This window comes from Eptatretus burgeri, chromosome 3, assembly GCF_056783735.1.
Source record: "Eptatretus burgeri isolate ZD-2024b chromosome 3, Ebu_testis_v1, whole genome shotgun sequence".
NCBI classification, from domain to species: domain Eukaryota; kingdom Metazoa; phylum Chordata; class Myxini; order Myxiniformes; family Myxinidae; genus Eptatretus; species Eptatretus burgeri.
Window position 1 is genome coordinate 138,030,621 of NC_140963.1, and position 17,625 is coordinate 138,048,245.

Below are 17,625 nucleotides of genomic sequence, written 5' to 3' on the forward strand. Positions count from 1 at the left end.
TTAATTATCCGTCCGCACTTCTCCCTCTTTCCCGAGTTAGCTTTGGCCTAATTAGAAATACAATGACGGACCAATGGAACACTTTTACAGTGCTCTTCTCAAGATCGCTGACTTGCTACCTACCTTGGGTGAACAGGCTGTGCCAGTGGGTTTCTGGGCAATGTTGGCTTGGAAGATTCGTGGCATCTCAATTCCTGGCCTGGCAGACCCTGGTTCCTCACTACTTTCTGCTCAAATACTGTTGCTGGGGGCAGCAGTGGCAACTGGGGGAGACCTCTATGCTTTACAAGGCCGACCAGGACTGCTGAGCGCAGTTACAGTGTTTCTCTGCACCACCACTACCAACACGCTACACGTTCTGCCCCGGGTATGATTAGCATTGACGGATTTTGGATTCACTGGAAGTAAGTGAAACGAGGAATTATGAAATGCATTCCAAATTGGAAGAGATTCACAAATAACAGGAGTTCAATCTAATACACAGCGACATGTACAGACGGTGAATAAATAATGTGGAAACAAAAGGGTACACGGGCTATACAACATGTATCCAAAGCATGGGGCACGTGGCCGGAGTACGAAATATGCAAATCTCTTCCAGGAAGTCCTTTCGTTGTGTGTATACACATTGTGCCGAGAGAAAATCTACACCCCCTTTCAAAATTTTCACCTTTTGTTTCCTCATAGCCTGGAATTAAATTTCATCAAATCAGACTTTTTCCACATCGTGACGCACAACATCCACGTGAAAAACAAATTCCACAAATTTCAGAAAAAAAATTAATTAAAAAACAAAACTAGAATATCTTGGTTGGATAAGTGTCCACCCCCCTTGTAATAGCAATTCTAAATTATCTAAGGTGTAACAATCACCTTCAAAATCACACATCAAGTTCATTGGCCTCCTCCTGTATTGAATTGTAGTGATTCTGATTATTTCAGAATATAATCAGCTGTTCCTGGAGGTTTCCTCTGCTGGGTCGTGCATTTCACAGCAAAGACTCGACCATGAACACCAATGAGCTTTCAAAAGACCTCCAGGATAAAGCTGTGGAAAGGCACAGATCAGGGGATGGGTATAAAAATATTTCAAAGACCTTGAATATCTCTTGGAGCACAGTCAAGACAATCATTCTGACAACAACATCCCAATCACACCACAAGTCTGGGCTGTACCGTGGGGATGGCAAGAAGGAAGCCATTTCTCAAAAAGCCCACCTTGAGTCCCGTTTAAGGTATGAAAACGTTACGTTTGGTGCAAACCCAACACAGCACCTCACCCAAAGAACACCATCCCTGCTGTGAAGCATGGTGGTGGCAGCATCATGTAATGGGGATGTTTCTCATTAGCAGGGACCGGGGCACTTGTCAGGATAGAAGGGAACAAAACACACAAAAAAAAAATCCGACAGGAAAACCTGCTGCCCTCTGCAAGAAAGCTGAACTTGGGACGTAAGTTCACCTTTCAGCATGACGACGATTCCAAGCACCTAGCCAAAGCTACACTGGAAGTGATAAGGAACAAAAAGATAAATGTTCTTGAGTGGTCCAGTCAGAGGAATCTCAATCGGACCTCAATCCAATTGAAAATCTGTGGCATGACTTGAAGATTGCTGTCCATGAACGCTCCCCACGCAACTTGACTGATCTTGAACAATTTTGTGCTGAAGAATGGGAAAATATTGTCCAATCAAGGTGTGTGAAGTTGGTAGAGACTTATCCCAACAGACTCACAGCTGTAATTGCCGTAAAAGGTGTTTCCACCAAGTATTAACTCGGGGGAGGGGGTGGACACACATATATATATATATATATATATATATATATATATATATATATATATATATATATATATATATATATATATATATATATATAGTTACAGCCATGGGTACCGCGTGTATTAGGAGGGGGTTAATCCTCGTTTCTCCTTGGAGGAACCGGACCTGGGACCACCGCTCACAATTGACTTCGTGGTGCGGTGGGTTGCTTTATAACCATGAATGCCAATCAGTTAACCAAGATTTACAGTGTCCACTGCCTAATATGCTGTTTAACTCGAGGTCACGTGGCTTCCTCAGCGCGTCCCCGGCAAAGCACCAATCTTATCTTGATTCGATCTTAATTAGGGCGGCCGAGCGTTTACCGCCGGTGCGTGCCGACCATGACAGGTTAATTAGTTTGGGAACTACCTCCCAGTCTATGTAGGTTTGGACAATGCTGGATCAATGAAAGGAAAAGACAAGCACGGACAACAAGGTTGGAACGTCAACAAGGAATTTATTATAAAGAAAAAATAAATAACCTGAAGAACTCTTTATTCCTTTGTGGTGAAAATAGGTAAATTCAAATCAATCAAAATAATCTCAAACAAATAAAGAATTAATCAGGCACTGATAGAAAAAGAGATAAAGAGCGGATACTTATCACTATGCCTTACTAAACAATTAAACAGGAGACAAGGGTACCTGGCAGATCATTCAGGGGGAAAAGAAATCCGGTCTCTGCTTACCAAGGAAGAAGTTGTCGTGCGTCCAATAAAATGTCCCAAAATGTGTGAGCGAGCCTTGGTCTGCTGCCAGTGCCCTGCCTCGCCGTGCACCCACTCGCAAACAGGTTCGAACACCAATCGACGTCACGTCGTCACCCCCTAGGAACCAGGGATGCCAAGAATCAGGTACGAGCAGAACCAGCAGGAACGGTCCAACCGTCACGCATCAACAGGAGCTATCAGGAGCCGTAACCAATGGACAACTGTAAGAAGCTGTAACCAGCTATTACCAACTCACCAACTGACTGGAGCTGAAAGGAACCGTCACCCAGCTGTCACAAAACTGTCAGGAAAGCAGTCCTTCTGTCCTTTTTATAGGCGACCAGAGTGGGCCAAGCCTTAAGTAGATTTAGTCACCTTGCCTATTGGCGCATCGTTGCACGTGACCAACTGTCAACCTCGCGATCATTCCTTCCTTTCCAGAGCAAGATGCAACCCCAAATCAACACAGGCCTGGCTTACGATGCCACGTTTGGAGTGCTGGACGAACGGCAGAAAGCAGCCATTTGCCAGAATTACCGAGTGAAAACGTGAAGTGCTCACAAAACGTCAACAACAACCATCACCTCTCCGTTCAGCCCGACACGAACAAGAGCCAGCCAGCGTCCATAGAGCTACTGAACGGGGCGTCAAACGTCGATGAAAGATAGGTGAGTGTCGGACGTCAATGAAAGAGATGTAGGTGAGGTCAATGATCCACAGCCGTATTTGACCGTCAGAATAACTGCTCAGGAAAAGCCCGCAGTGTGTTTAATCAAATGTCCTGCAAGTTCAAAGTGTAAATAAATCATCCACCTCCAAGCCAATGTGTCCCGATGGAAAGGGGGTAGAACGAATCTCCGTTAGGCTAACGGCTACCACACATGCATGAACGTGTCGTAAAGAGGAAAAGGCCATCCCATTTGAAAGGGAGTCTGTTCTATACCCTTCTCCAACGCATCAAAGTTAGAATCCCACCAGACAAGGGGATGGGTCTATCCTGGACATGCATTTATGGAAATAACTGTCTGAGGCCTTCAATGTTGTATGCATTACTCAGATCCGATTCTGAAATCCATAACAATATACGTGTATATATATATATATATATATATATATATATATATATATATATATATATATATATATATATATATATATATATATATATTACACATACATACTAGTGGGGTATGCTTACACATTGTAAGCAATAACAAACCGTGCTTTGTACGTAGGAACATAAGAAATTGAAGCTTTATGTTTATAGGCAAGCATCACTGACCTCTTGCACAACAAGGCTGCCATTATTTTCGGATATTTTCATATACAGATGCTTTTAAATGGTTCTGTGTTGTTTACCAGTGTATGGGCTTCGATGCCCATCGGCATACAAAATTTCAGCTATCTATGTCACCCGGAAGGTACCAAACATTAATATCAGTGAGTGGGTGGTTAGAATGATATATATATATATATATATATATATATATATATATATATATATATATATATATATATATATATATATATATATATATATATATATATATATACACACACACACACACACACACACACATGTGTGTCCAGGGGGTTTAACCCCTTCCTGGACGGATGGCCAAACAGTTCTCCCTTGGAGGCCTACAGCCGAGTTTCTCGGAGATTAATGGCGCGCGAGAGAAAACATTTAGCGCTGCACCAGGACGGCACAAATACACAAATACAAGCAAATTGAATTAAATAAATAATAAGTTAGTGAAAATAGAGGTAACATTTACATGGGATAATAATTCAGGTAAGGGAAAGGAAAGAAAACTAAAGTCCAAGTCGAGGTGCCTCTACACACGGATTTAAACACAGACAAGGGAGAAAATAAACAAAGAAAAATCCCTCCTTTATCCCAGCACTTAGCTGTGTGCCAGAGATGGTCTTGAGGGAGCTTTGAATCGAGGCACTTCGTCCTTCATGGGTAAATGCACCCAAGAAAATGGTGCTGAGCTCCACTCCAGCAGCAGGAACATACATGAGGTATTCATGAGGGGTATTCTACCCCAGCTCACCAACCGCCGGGCGGTCTCTTAGTCCGTCGATCATCCTCCCCGACCTGCTGCTTTTTAGAATGGCAGCGTCCCTCTCGGTGACAGACACGAAGCTCAGGGTGCATCCTTCACTCCCCAACCAAGGGCCAAAAGCCAGCGTCTTGCTCAGCACGCGAGCCAACTCCTCAGCATGAACACGAGCATCGTGCTGTCTGTCTTCCTCATGCGTTGAAGGAAAGCCAGCTTATCGTGCTGAGAGGAGTGCAAAACGAGACCCTCCGTCCCAGTCATGTCACACCGAACGACTGTTCCACCTCAATACGAGCTGCTTCCCCCGTCCTCTCTGAGACGCACTCTTTACGGCTCAGCCGAACAGCAATGACCAGCGTCCTGCCCAGCATGCCGCAAATTCACACAGCACGAGCACAAGAATCACGCAGCCTTCGTCGTGCCGTGAGCAAAAGCGAGGTCCTCTGTGTCCTCTCAGTAACGTCCTCCTCCCTCGCATTCTATCCTCATGCCTCTCTCGGCACACCCATCAATCATCCACCATTGGGGCGTGGCCTGCTCACCAAAACCCGGGAAGGCGGGGCCTCTGCCCGCTTGTAGTTGTTTTAGGTACGTGTTCCCCACCTTTATTGCCGATCTTGGAATACAAAAACATCGGGAAAAGTGACATGGGGGCAATTACTTAATGGGGGAATTATCCTTATCAAATTAACACAGCACCACCCCTGTGTGGTGATAAGTAACACTTAAGCTCACAGTCTCCCTCTTCAATTACATCAAGATGTCTCCTACACGTCCATGGACCAAACAACTCTTGTACAATCCTATCTTTCCAATGAAATCCCTTCATCTACCCCACAAACATAACGATATAGAAAAAGCTCTTTCTGACCGACTCACTCACGAACTAACTCACTTACTGATATTAAAGATCGGTACCTTCCAGGTGACGGAGAAAGCTGAAATTGTGCGTGCTGATGGACATGGAAGCTGCTACACCAGGAAAAAAAAAAAATATCACAGAATCGTCGGACAACATCCTTAGATGAAACCATAAATGAATGAAAAAAAACAAATTAAAAAAAATGCAGGTGAGCAACCGAGACAATGGGGAATCACGCTAATTTTGGGTGCCGACGGAGATTGAAGCCGATACACCAGGAAAAGTCACAGAAGTTGGAGTGCATCTGTACGGGCAGGGTATGCTTACACATTTGGAGGCAATAACAAAATGAAAAGATAAATTAATATAAAGGAAAACTCAAATGTAGGTGAGTGACCCGAGACAATGGGGAAAGCACGGTTCGTTATTGCTTACAACGTGTAAGCATACCCCGCTCCTATATATATATATATGCTGTACATAATTGTGGACATAATCCTTAGGGGTTAAAGAATTCCCAGCATGAGTGTTTGTTCGTCTGTGGGCAGAATATCGACAGAATTTGGTGGACAGGTTGGGTGTTTACCAAGGCCGAATTGATTAGATTTTGGTGAAGATCCAGATTCGAGAATTTTTAAAGTGACTTCACCATTGAGCGATCGGGCCCAAAACGATAAACACAATAGCACGATATCTCAAAGGATGCTACGGACGGATTCAGCCAAAACTAGGTGGACAGGTTGGGTGTGTGACAAGGACGAATTGATTTGATTTTGGTGAATATCCGGATCCAGATCTGAGAATTTAGTTTTTCAAGTGATTCTTCACCATTTCGAGATGGGGCCAAAAACGATATTTAGCAGGATATTTCAAAAAGTTGTGGAAGGATGCTGACAAAACAAGGTGAATGAGTTGGGTATGTGACAAGAACAAGCCAATTCGATTTTGGTTAAGGTCCAGATGCAGATCCGGCTGATCAATGGATACAAAACGTAGTTGTTCAGCATGGCGCATGTCTGCCCTCCACCGAGTGCCGTTGTAGTTATGACTTTTAATCTTCGGTTTTACTTGCAAATCCTAGTTTCAGTAATAGACAAATGCCATACCTGTCTAACCCCTGCTTTGTCTCCACGTGTCAAAGGTGAGAGATCTGTTCTGGCCTTCATCGTCATGTCGATCCTCCTCACCATGCCAGAAGATTGAAGACAGAAGTACAAGTGGTGCCATGTACACCGATGAACAAATATACTCCATTCTCTCAATGAACTCGACCATGAGACATCAGATTTGCGAGGTAACATGGGTGATTAATAGTCTTCAAAGCAGTGTTAACACCTTTCCCCATCAGCATCATTCAACACATCGATATCAATCGACAAGCCTTACATCACATCCTACTTATATACTGTACCAAAACATATTGTGCTGAAATTACATTTCAAGGACAAAGGCTGGATTAGATGGTGCTTGCGACCTACGTTAGCACATTCAGTGCGGACAAACAGATAAACAAACAAACGGATGCAAATGAAACACCCTCTCCTCTGGCGAGGGTAATAATGACAGCACCAACCATTGTACTCAATCAAAGGAAAAACATCAAAACCAAATACAGAAATCTTAATTTCCGTCACAATATGAAGGTACTCCAAATTTGATCTGGGCTTTTGTTGGAAAGTATGCTTGTATATATAATCCACCCCAAAAGGTAAATAAATACATTACCTTTCCAGGTATTCTTCCAAGTTTTGGACACACAACTTTGATCATTAATGGTATGCTCAACACGCTTCACGTGTGCACTGTTGATCGAAGTGTCCAATCTATCCGTGTGTGGTTCCTTCTATTCACTCTTCGGTCCATCTTTCAAACGTGATTTACACAATTTCCTACAGGAGATGTCTTTCATGAGCAATCATTACCTTTACTCTGCAGCCAATCAACTCGAAATCAAAACAGGGTTGACAGTATGTTTTCATTCACAGAAAGTCTCATAATTACTCGAATTGCTGTCCCAACTTTTTTGTCGCTGCCATATTGATTTTTCAGCCCGTGATTTGTCAGGAAACATGAAACTAGGGTTACCGGTTAACAACTCGACAAATTCGTTCACGTCAGTATGTCTGTCTGTCTGTCTGTCTGTCTGTTCACAAAGTCAGTTTATGATTGAGGAACAACTTCATTTCAATTGAGTGTTATATTTTGAACACGAATCGGAAAACAAACCTGTAGATTAACAGAACCTCGGCTCGGAATTTGTCCCGTTTGTACATATGCAGAGGAGTGAGATAATACAGTCACTCTCTGTCTGGGAGTCAAATAAAATTGAAAATCATTCCAAAAAGGAAACTTACTGTTTTTAAGGACATCATAAAGGACGCAAGCACCAAGCATGTAAAACCAATTTAACGTTTTAAATAAGTTGGTGGAAAAGGCACTGCTTCAACGGCAGGAAACTTCCAAAAATTTTGTTTCTATACTCTCTAAAATATTTATTTTATTTCAATTTATTGATATTGTTACGAATTCGCGCCCGCCGGCGTGCGATTGGCCGCGTAACTCGAATCGTGACCGCGTCGCCCACCGGACGGACAATTCAGTCGTGACCATCCTGGGACTACCGCCAGAAACCAGTCACGGGTGGGGGTTTAACCCCACCACCACCCAGTCCGCAGTCTACCCACGCGAAATAGGGTGAATCGCCGAATGTCGATATACCTAAGTACCCGCGTGGGTAATCTGCCGAGGGATGGGACCACGCCACAGGCCGACTCCGGACACGAACCGCTTAAACGGTTCGTTCCGTATTACAGGGATAACCGAGCGGAGTTATCGTCGGCCTTGACGGTTCCGATTAATTACCGGGTGTTTTAAAACCCACTATTAATCCCTTACGTGATGCAAGATGGAGATTCAATTAAAGGAAAAGACGAAGAAAAACGGGGGACAATGGGACAAGCACATTTATTCATGGAAGGCACGTATATTACAGTCAAGACAAAATGCAACAAAAGCAAAAGCAATACTACCGACTATAATTATTTACAACACTTAAACAATTCTACTTGACCAGACTGTTGCCACACACACACACACACACACACACACACCCACACACACACACACACACACACACACACACACACACACACACACACACACACACACACACACACACACACACACACACACACACACACACACACACACACACACACACACACCAAAAGAAATGGAAGTCGCGACTTCCCTGAGCACGTCGAGTCCTTGGCGACTGTAACTCCGAGTCCCTCCGCGTGGTCCGCGAGCTCGTGCAGTGCGTCACTCGTGTGGTCCGCTTGAACAGAACCTCCGACCAGGGACGATCACCACAACTCTCCACAATTCCCCTTCAGGGATAAGGGAACAGGAAAGGGAACGACCTTCACGTCCACGCCTTTTGTCAATCGCTTGAACGAACCAAGAGCTTCCTCACGCTCGAGTCTCTCCACGCCCACGCCTTTTGTAGGGGCCGGCTCCGCCCCGTTGCCCCGCCCCATTTCTGTCTCCACCTCCCTTCAAGGCGTTTCCAGAAAGCTCTCGAAGGGGGGCGTGCCCCCACTCCGACCGCCTCACGCCGTGCATCCACCAATCGGAAGCGAGCTGCTGCACCCCTCCCCTTCACACCAAGCGTGGTGGGGGGATTCAGGCGGAAGCATCAGACGGGGAAATTAGGCGGGAAAACCCCACAGGCGTTGTTGGTTTTTGTTCTTGCACGTGCCCGCACGGTGCTCGTTGAATGACGAGTGGCGAAGATGTGGTAGCGTAGTTGTGGAAGGTGGCATCGTGTAGTGAATGGCGTGATCGTGAGATGTTGGTTGTGGCGATGTTCGTTGTTGTTCTTGCACCAAATTAACAATAGCCAAAGAAAAACGGCTAACTGAAGCGTCGCAGCCCGAATGGATCACATATATTCCCTCTAAACAACGGGTTTGGGCTAACTACACATGAACTTACCGATATATCTCACCTGAGGACCCTTTATGGTGTAATGCGAATTTCCACAAACGTAACAATATACTTGAACACTGTAGAACCCTTCCTTTTAGCAGTAATTGGTTGGACAAAATATTATGGTGTTTTATGTCATCGTGACCAATAAAATTAGTCGCTCGCAGACCCCACCCACGTCCTTGTTGCTCAAGACTGTGGGGTGTAAGGTGTTCTTTTAACTCTCCAGTCGTTTTATGAAAATGAGAAAGGGGAAGGAAAGGTTCGGGATCGAGCCATGGAGAAATCATTCTGATCCGGGAGTAAAATGACTTCAGATGTATTCACAAAGAGTGTAGTCCTTAAGGAAACATAACATGAGCGAGAAATTGTGAAGAAAACAGAAGGAAACCTTTCCCATGTGATTTTTTATTTAAATTTTGTCTTTATATACACAATGTCAAGGCTCGTATAAGAGCTAACACACAGAACGTATAACAAGGAGACAAGGAGACAAGAGGGAAGGGAGAGGGAAGCACAAAACAGTGGGGAACAGAGACAGTAGGAGATCTGTGGAAGGGAGAGGGATGGGGTGGGGAACATGGGGTACACAAGATGGACACTACAGGGACTTTCAGGAAGGAAAGCAGGGAATTTGAAGGACGTGGGTTTGGGGTGGATTAACGGGGGTAGAAAAGATCGAGGATTTGGATGGGGAACATGGGGTACACAAGATGGACACTACAGGGACTTTCAGGAAGGAAAGCAGGGAATTTGAAGGACGTGGGTTTGGGGTGGATTAACGGGGGTAGAAAAGATCGAGGATTTGGATGGGGGACGATAAGAGATGGTGGTGAACAGCTATTTTGAAGATCTGGAGGGAAAGAGTGGGATTGAAGAGAGTGTGGAAGTTTGTTCCAGAGGCGGGGATTAAAAAAAAAAAAAAAAGAGGAATACAAGAGTGAAGGTGAGCGGTGATTCTTCATTTTGTTGGTTTAACCAGAAGGGGGCACAAACTTTTTTTTTTTAATTACCTCCACCACCGAAGGTGAAGGAGGTTATGTTTTCACTCCTTTTTGTCTGTGTGTCCAGTATATCTCAAAAAGTTGAGGTGGGATTCGGACGAAACTTGGTGGACATGTTGTGTGCGTCGCAAGGACGAGTTGATTCGATCTTGGTGAAGATCCAAACCCGGATCTGGAAACGAGAATTATTTAATTTTCAAAGTGATTCTTCACCATTGAGATAAGGCCAAAAACGATATAGAACTGTATAGCATAATATTTCAAACATGTAATGGGGCCGATATGTTCTCATGGATCAGGTATTACATGGCGGAGGGATGCGCTCTACCGACTGGCCTTCTAGTTATATTAAGTTTGCAGAAGAATTAATACATTATATTATCTCACTCCTCTCTGGGTATTAAATTTTCGTACAAACTCCTGTATACGAGTCGTGAGTAGACATTGTCATGTCCTTCACACTTCAACCTTCCCAGATGATGAAAGTAAATTCCCCTTGATGATAGTGATACTTATTGCTGCATCGACTGCACAAACAGTGAACAAAATAGAGACCGTCGAGTCAAATGGAAACTGGAACAGCACTCGGGAGAGCACACACTTCGGCCAGACTGTACAGTTTACTTTTTGTATCCTGCTCAGAGGCCGGATCTGCATCCAGACCTCAACCAAAATCTAAATCCACTTGTTATCGTCACTTCGCCAACTCATCCACCGAGTTTTGTCACAACTCATCCACACCTGTTTGAAATATCATGATATATACATCGTTTTTGGCCTCTTCTCTCAATGGTGAAGAATCACTTTAGAATGAAAAAAAAAAAAAATCTCGTATCATTTCAACTTTAAAGGGAAACCATGAAATGTGAGTTTCATGGTTTCCCTTCAATGCATTGCTGTTCACTTTTGTCTTTCATTTCCTTCACATTCCCCCCACTGTTCCCCTTGCCAGAGGAAGAGGGTATTGCATTTGGGTCCATTTGTTTGTCTTTTTGTCCACATAGAACGTGAGTGTGTGGATTAATTATTTGACCTTTACAACTTTTCAGACCTTTGACCTCCACACATTTACGACGACACAATTTAGACCTTTAATTTGCAATCAATGACCTTTCATTTAGTATTCTTCTATTTGTTTGCCGCACAAAACAAGTCTTGGCAAGGGTCTGCAATCTCTGATTGTTCTTTCTTGTTTCTGGATGTTTCTGGCAGAAAGAGCAGCAACTGCTGCATCTCAGGCAGCAGGTCCAAGTCGCGAGTGGGCGATTGTTCCAGCTTTTGGGTGGAGAAAACGACCTTGTGGGTGGAGGACAACGAGCGTACGATATAAATGATGAACGCACAGCTTACGGGAAGACGTCATGCGAAGAACAGAAGATTGAGAGCTTGGAGGATCAATGTAGCAAGGAAGAAAAGAAAATGACCAAAGAGGGGGAACGTGATCTTGTATTTGAGTCGTCGAGAGGAATTGATGATGAGGTGGCCATACCTGGTTATATTGTTAGGGAACAGGGTATTGAGCTTCAGAGGATTGAGACACAACATGAGGATGATGAAGAGCTGGCAGGGTTGATAAGAAATGAGAACCAAGAAGGGTTTGTTGAAGAATTGTACACTTTTAGCAGAATGAGCGAAGGAGAGGATCGCAACCCAGGTAGAAATGAAATGAGCGATTGCAAAAGCCTCGAAGAGGTGAGTGAAGATGTGATGATTAAAACAGATGATGGAGATGAGAAGGAAAGTGGTAAACATGAGGAACTAAGGAATTTGATCGAGGAAGTTTGTGAGAGGTTGAGACAACTTGGGGCATCAGAAAATAAGGGAAGTATTTGGCTCGGACGGGTCAGGGGTGTTGAATGTTTAAGGGAAACAAGAGAGAAAACAAAAATGAAAGTACAGGATCCAAGGAAGGAAAATTATTGGGAGACGAATTGGTCCGATTCATCGAGTTCATTTTGTTATGAAACGACTCCTTTTTACCCACTCAAGCCACATCCAAACTTTCAGAACCATCAGGGGACCCAAAGACCTCCCTCTCCACACCCTTCCATCCTCACCCCACAATACCGCTTCTCATCCTCAAAGAATATCCTCACACCCCCTCACCCTCACTTACCACAAGAGATATGTCCCAGTTGTAGAAATCTTAATCCTTCCCATATGCCCTTATCCTGGGAAGAGTATCACGAGAGCAATTCCTCTGATTCGGGGAGTTCCATTGAAGATGAGTTGGCTTTCCACCTGTCACAGACCCCCACATTTGTCTGAACAAGTCTTCCTCTTCCACACCTCCTCCTCCTCCTCCTCCTCGTCTCCAAGCAAGACGGAATCACCGGAGCACAGGTTCTTCCCTTCTGTCTCGTCCACGATCCCTGTTAATAAAACCCTGTCGAATCTCTCCTTCATGGTGTGTGACTCAGTTTACGGTCGAAGTTTGGATATCAAGTGTTAACCATGGCACGGAAAAAAAGCACGGCTCTGGGAAATTGGCGCCATTACCTTACAGAAGGTGTTAAAAAAATAAAAATGCACAGCCGCTTCATCCTCACCCCGCTTCGCTATCTTAACAGGCGGACATTTTGTACAATTTGTACAATTAATAAACAGTTGCAAAAACTATTTTCTACACATTAAAGCGGCTGTAAGCCGTCTAACCTGCTAGGTTCGAATCCAGACCCAGCTATAAACTATCATCCTGATTTTTTTTTCACAGGCAGGGTGATCCACATCAGTGTTTATGTGTCGTCCCTCGGATGGACGTTAAACCGACGTCCCGTCTGCCAGCATGAGTTGGTGAACATTGAAGATCCCACGGGGTCTTTCGCAAAACGAAGGCGATCGCCATCGCCGGCACCCCGAACGCATCACAAATTCCTGCCCTAATCAGCACGGGACGTTGCATCAGCAGTGGCACAGCCTCGCCCTCAGTCAATGATGCTATCCCACAGCTTCGTTCTGAGCATGCGAATGAATACGAACATGAAAGCTTCAGATTTTCATTGGTCTTTTGTAAACTACCAACGTCCACGTGATGTAAATGTGGAACGGTTATTGACAAGCAGCTCGTTCTCCAACACACCGAGCATACGAGGCTTGCTTCTTACCGGTCAAGATAGTTAATTTTGTTTTGGCCCGTTCCAGCTCCGCTTCTTTTTCAGCAATGCAATTTCTTTCAAGGCCTCCTGATACCAGACACCCTTCTGCAAAAAACAGCAATATCAATTGTCGTACAATTTTACAATTATTCATTCGGTGAACACGCGCTCACTCAAATAGCAACAAATTGCTACAAGGCCTGTAACAGTTTACATTGCGTACGTATATTAAGACTTAAGATGGTGTCATCTGCTCCGAGTCCGGGAGGTCGGCAGTTCCAATCCCGGCGGAGTTGCGCCAAAGTCTAAAAATGGTAGGTGCTCCATCTACTTGATTGATTTAGTGTTTATCTGTTTATCATTCAAAAGAGGAGAGCAAGAATAAATACAACCACAATTTGGCAACCATATAACTGTGCAGATTTGGATATAGTCGACACATCCTCTGGTGAAGCTTCTTGTAAATAAACATATTGTTACGATTGTGGGGGTGGATGGAGGAATCCCTGAGTGAAGATAAGATTGTATAGTATAGCATGGTCCGTGAACGGGTAGGAGGCATCTTGTTGTACATTACGTAAGCAAAACTGTGAGCTTAAGATTGTTTACGTGTCACCACATGGGGGGTGGTGTTGTGTTAACTCGGTAGGGTTTAAGGCCCAGTAATCGGTTGCCCCCTGTGACCTTTTCTGGGCGGAGGACCGCCCAAACGAGTTATTCCACAGACGTGCCCAAGGAGAGCAACCGCGCCATTTTGTGCGCTTCCCGTGCGGTGACTTCGATGGTCGACGACTGCCAGGCTCCTAAAGGTCATCGGGCCCATTCACTACAAGCTGAGTGCCAGCATAAAGTGAGGAATTAATTTTATTTTTATCTTTCCCCTTGTCTGTTTTTGTGACCGAGTGGAGAAGTCTCCAATTAAGATTTTGTTTTACCTCACCCCTTGATTTACGTTCATTAAACCATTACTTGCTGAATTTCCTTGTGTTCGTTTATTCTTTGTGGGTTCGAGAATAAACTGGTGCGCCTCCGTTCTGGTACGCGTCTTCGCCGCCTTCAGTCTCACATGTGCCATAATCGCCAAGAATCTCGGCTGTTCGCCTCCGAGTTATAACCATTCAGCTATCCGTCCAGACTGGTGTTAACCGCCATGGACACGACAATGTTTATTTAGTGCAATTACAACCAACATAAACTTATAAATAAATATATATATATATACATATATATATATATATATATATATATATATATATATATAAATAAATATATATATATATACATATACACACAACACATCATGCATCTCACAAAATTTTTGTGAAAATAATTCAACATTTAGTCATTGTACCCTGCAGGGAAAGGCCAAAATCTCAAATTTTATCAACCTGCATTTTAACTTTGAAACATCAAGAACAAACTAGATCGCTCCGAGGAAGAAGGACGAGAAAAAGGAACGAACGGAAGGTTTGGTGCTCTGGTGGAGTCTCCTTGCGAAGTCATCGAGATATTTCCTGTCGTCCGAAATAAGAATATAGACCAGCAACATGGAGAGACAAGTTAAGATGACTTGTTAAACACAGCTTCATTTGACTCTTAAAAATGTCAACACAACATATCCTAAAAAAAAACCACTCAAACATTGCAACAACTTCCCTCCCCCCACCTCAGAATAACCAAGTGCAATGACAAAGTAAAATGACTCTTCCCACCACCACCACCACCACTCCAAAAAGAGGACCATGCATCCTGCAGCTCACCTGGATGAGAAGCAACAATCACTCAAAGGACCACGCATCCTGCAGCTCACCTGGATGAGAAGCAACAATCACTCAAAGGACCACGCATCCTGCAGCTCACCTGGATGAGAAGCAACAATCACTCAAAGGACCACGCATCCTGAAGCTCACCTGGATGAGGAGCAACAATCACTCAAAGGACCGTGCATCCTGAAGCTCACCTGGATGAGGAGCAAGAGTCACTTAAAGGACCGTGCATCCTGCAGCTCACCTGGATGAGGAGCAAGAGTCACTAAAAGGACCACACATCCTGAAGCTCACCTGGATGAGGAGCAACAATCACTCAAAGGACCGTGCATCCTGAAGCTCACCTGGATGAGGAGCAAGAGTCACTTAAAGGACCGTGCATCCTGCAGCTCACCTGGATGAGGAGCAAGAGTCACTAAAAGGACCACACATCCTGAAGCTCACCTGGATGAGGAGCAACAGTCACTCAAAGGACCACACATCCTGCAGCTCACCTGGATGAGGAGCAACAGTCACTCAAAGGACCACACATCCTGAAGCTCACCTGGATGAGGAGCAACAGTCACTCAAAGGACCACACATCCTGAAGCTCACCTGGACAGTTAAAAAACGCGCGCAATTCGGCAGTGTTTGGCCTGAGAGGAAAGGGCGGTGAAAACCAAAGAGCCTTAAAATCACTAACCAATGACATTTTGGAAGCACAAAGTTATAATAGTTAATCATAAACCAATATACCGTTTATTTGCACCAACGTGGCCGAACACCCCACGTTGTCCGTCTCCTTGTCCGCCGGCGGTACAACACACAAGGTCCAGTCTTGGTTTTCAGTTAAAAATTAAAAACTCACAAACATGAGGAAGGAAGGGATCGAGAGGGATTATGGGAAACGGGAAAGATGTAAATTCTGAGGGAAAGAGAACAGTTCTCTCTCTCTCTCTCAAACACGAGCACACCTCAAAGTGACGTCAAACTGACGCATCGTGACTGACCAATGAGAACCGAAAGGATTTTTAGAGAACATTGTACTTTACGGTACTTCTACATATCGACGGTCCCCTGTGCCAGTGCGCATGCGCAGCCTGACCTGGAGCCAGGGATGTTGTGGGTGTTTCAACCTGTTCAATACTTGTTTGATTATTGTCGTTCCACGCTAATAAAGTGGTCGAACAAATTGAACTCTGTTCTTATTTATAATCAAACAGCTTGATGCAGTCGAGTAAAGATCGTCGGTGCTGAGGAGGACACGACCGGGTGAAAACGGACCACGAGAACGTCGACAGTGAGTTTGGATTTCTCGGGTCCTGTACCCAATCTTCGCCCCCAGGACACTGTACACACGTGTGCATCACCGAAAATAGAACGTTTACTCCAGAATAACTGTTCCTATGGCGCCGGTGGAAGCAGAGTGCCCGATCGAGGGTTGTGACTATATGGCTACACACGCAGAGGCGGCAGTGGTGGCCGCCATGTTGAGTATACACGCCACTGTGCACGTCGCCGCCCCCAGGGCGGCGAGCTCGAATGCCAAGATGGAGAAACTCAAGCGTCCCTCCATAGCACTGGCCGGAACGGGCGAGGCCTGGTCGTACTTCATAACCCGCTGGGGCGAATACAAAACAGGTACTAAACTTGTCGGACCTGACATAGTCACGCAGCTACTGGAGTGCTGTGAGGAGGAGCTGAGAAAGGACCTCACTCGCGCGGCGGGTCGGAGCCTCGTGGGCAGCGATGAAGAAGACGTCCTCGCCGCCATGAAGGCGCTCGCCGTCCGGACGGAGAACACGATGGTAGCTCGAGTGGCCCTGTCTAACATGCGGCAGGGACACGAGGAGCCCGTCCGGTCGTTCCACGCCCGCATCAAGGGGCAGGCGGACACGTGCAAGTATGAAATGAAGTGCACCAAGGCGGGGTGCGATCAGGTCAACGACTTCACCGAAGAGATATTGCGCAACGTGGTTGCCCGTGGCATCGCGGACCAAGCAATACAACTTGACCTACTCGGTGAGAAGAACCAGGACATGCCATTAAAGGACATGATAGAGTATATCGAGGCCAAAGAGTCTGGAAAACGCTCGGCATCGCGCCTGCTTGACACTCAGAGCACGGACGCGATCAGTAGTTCGTATCGGCGGGGAAAGCGACAGGACGTCCGCGCCAGAGTAGGAGCCAGGCCGGAAAAACGGAAGGCGAAGCCCGAAGGAGTATGCATCTACTGCGGCGAGGTGGGCCACGGCAAAACGCCTCAATGGCGCGCCAGACGCGCCGAGTGCCCCGGATACGGTAAAAAGTGCCGGAAGTGTGACCGC

General features: G+C 45.2%; 1 protein-coding gene across 1 annotated transcript; it reads left to right on the forward strand.

Annotated features, from left to right (window-relative positions):
- The first annotated feature begins 73 nt into the window (after positions 1-73).
- On the forward strand, positions 74-13,126 carry LOC147031099 (uncharacterized). Its single transcript, XM_085872210.1, has 3 exons — positions 74-367; positions 6,606-6,758; positions 11,671-13,126. Exons 1-3 carry the CDS (start codon positions 74-76, stop codon positions 12,724-12,726), a joined length of 1,503 nt encoding a protein of 500 aa, XP_085728336.1. The 3' UTR covers positions 12,727-13,126.
- The last annotated feature ends 4,499 nt before the right edge of the window (positions 13,127-17,625 follow it).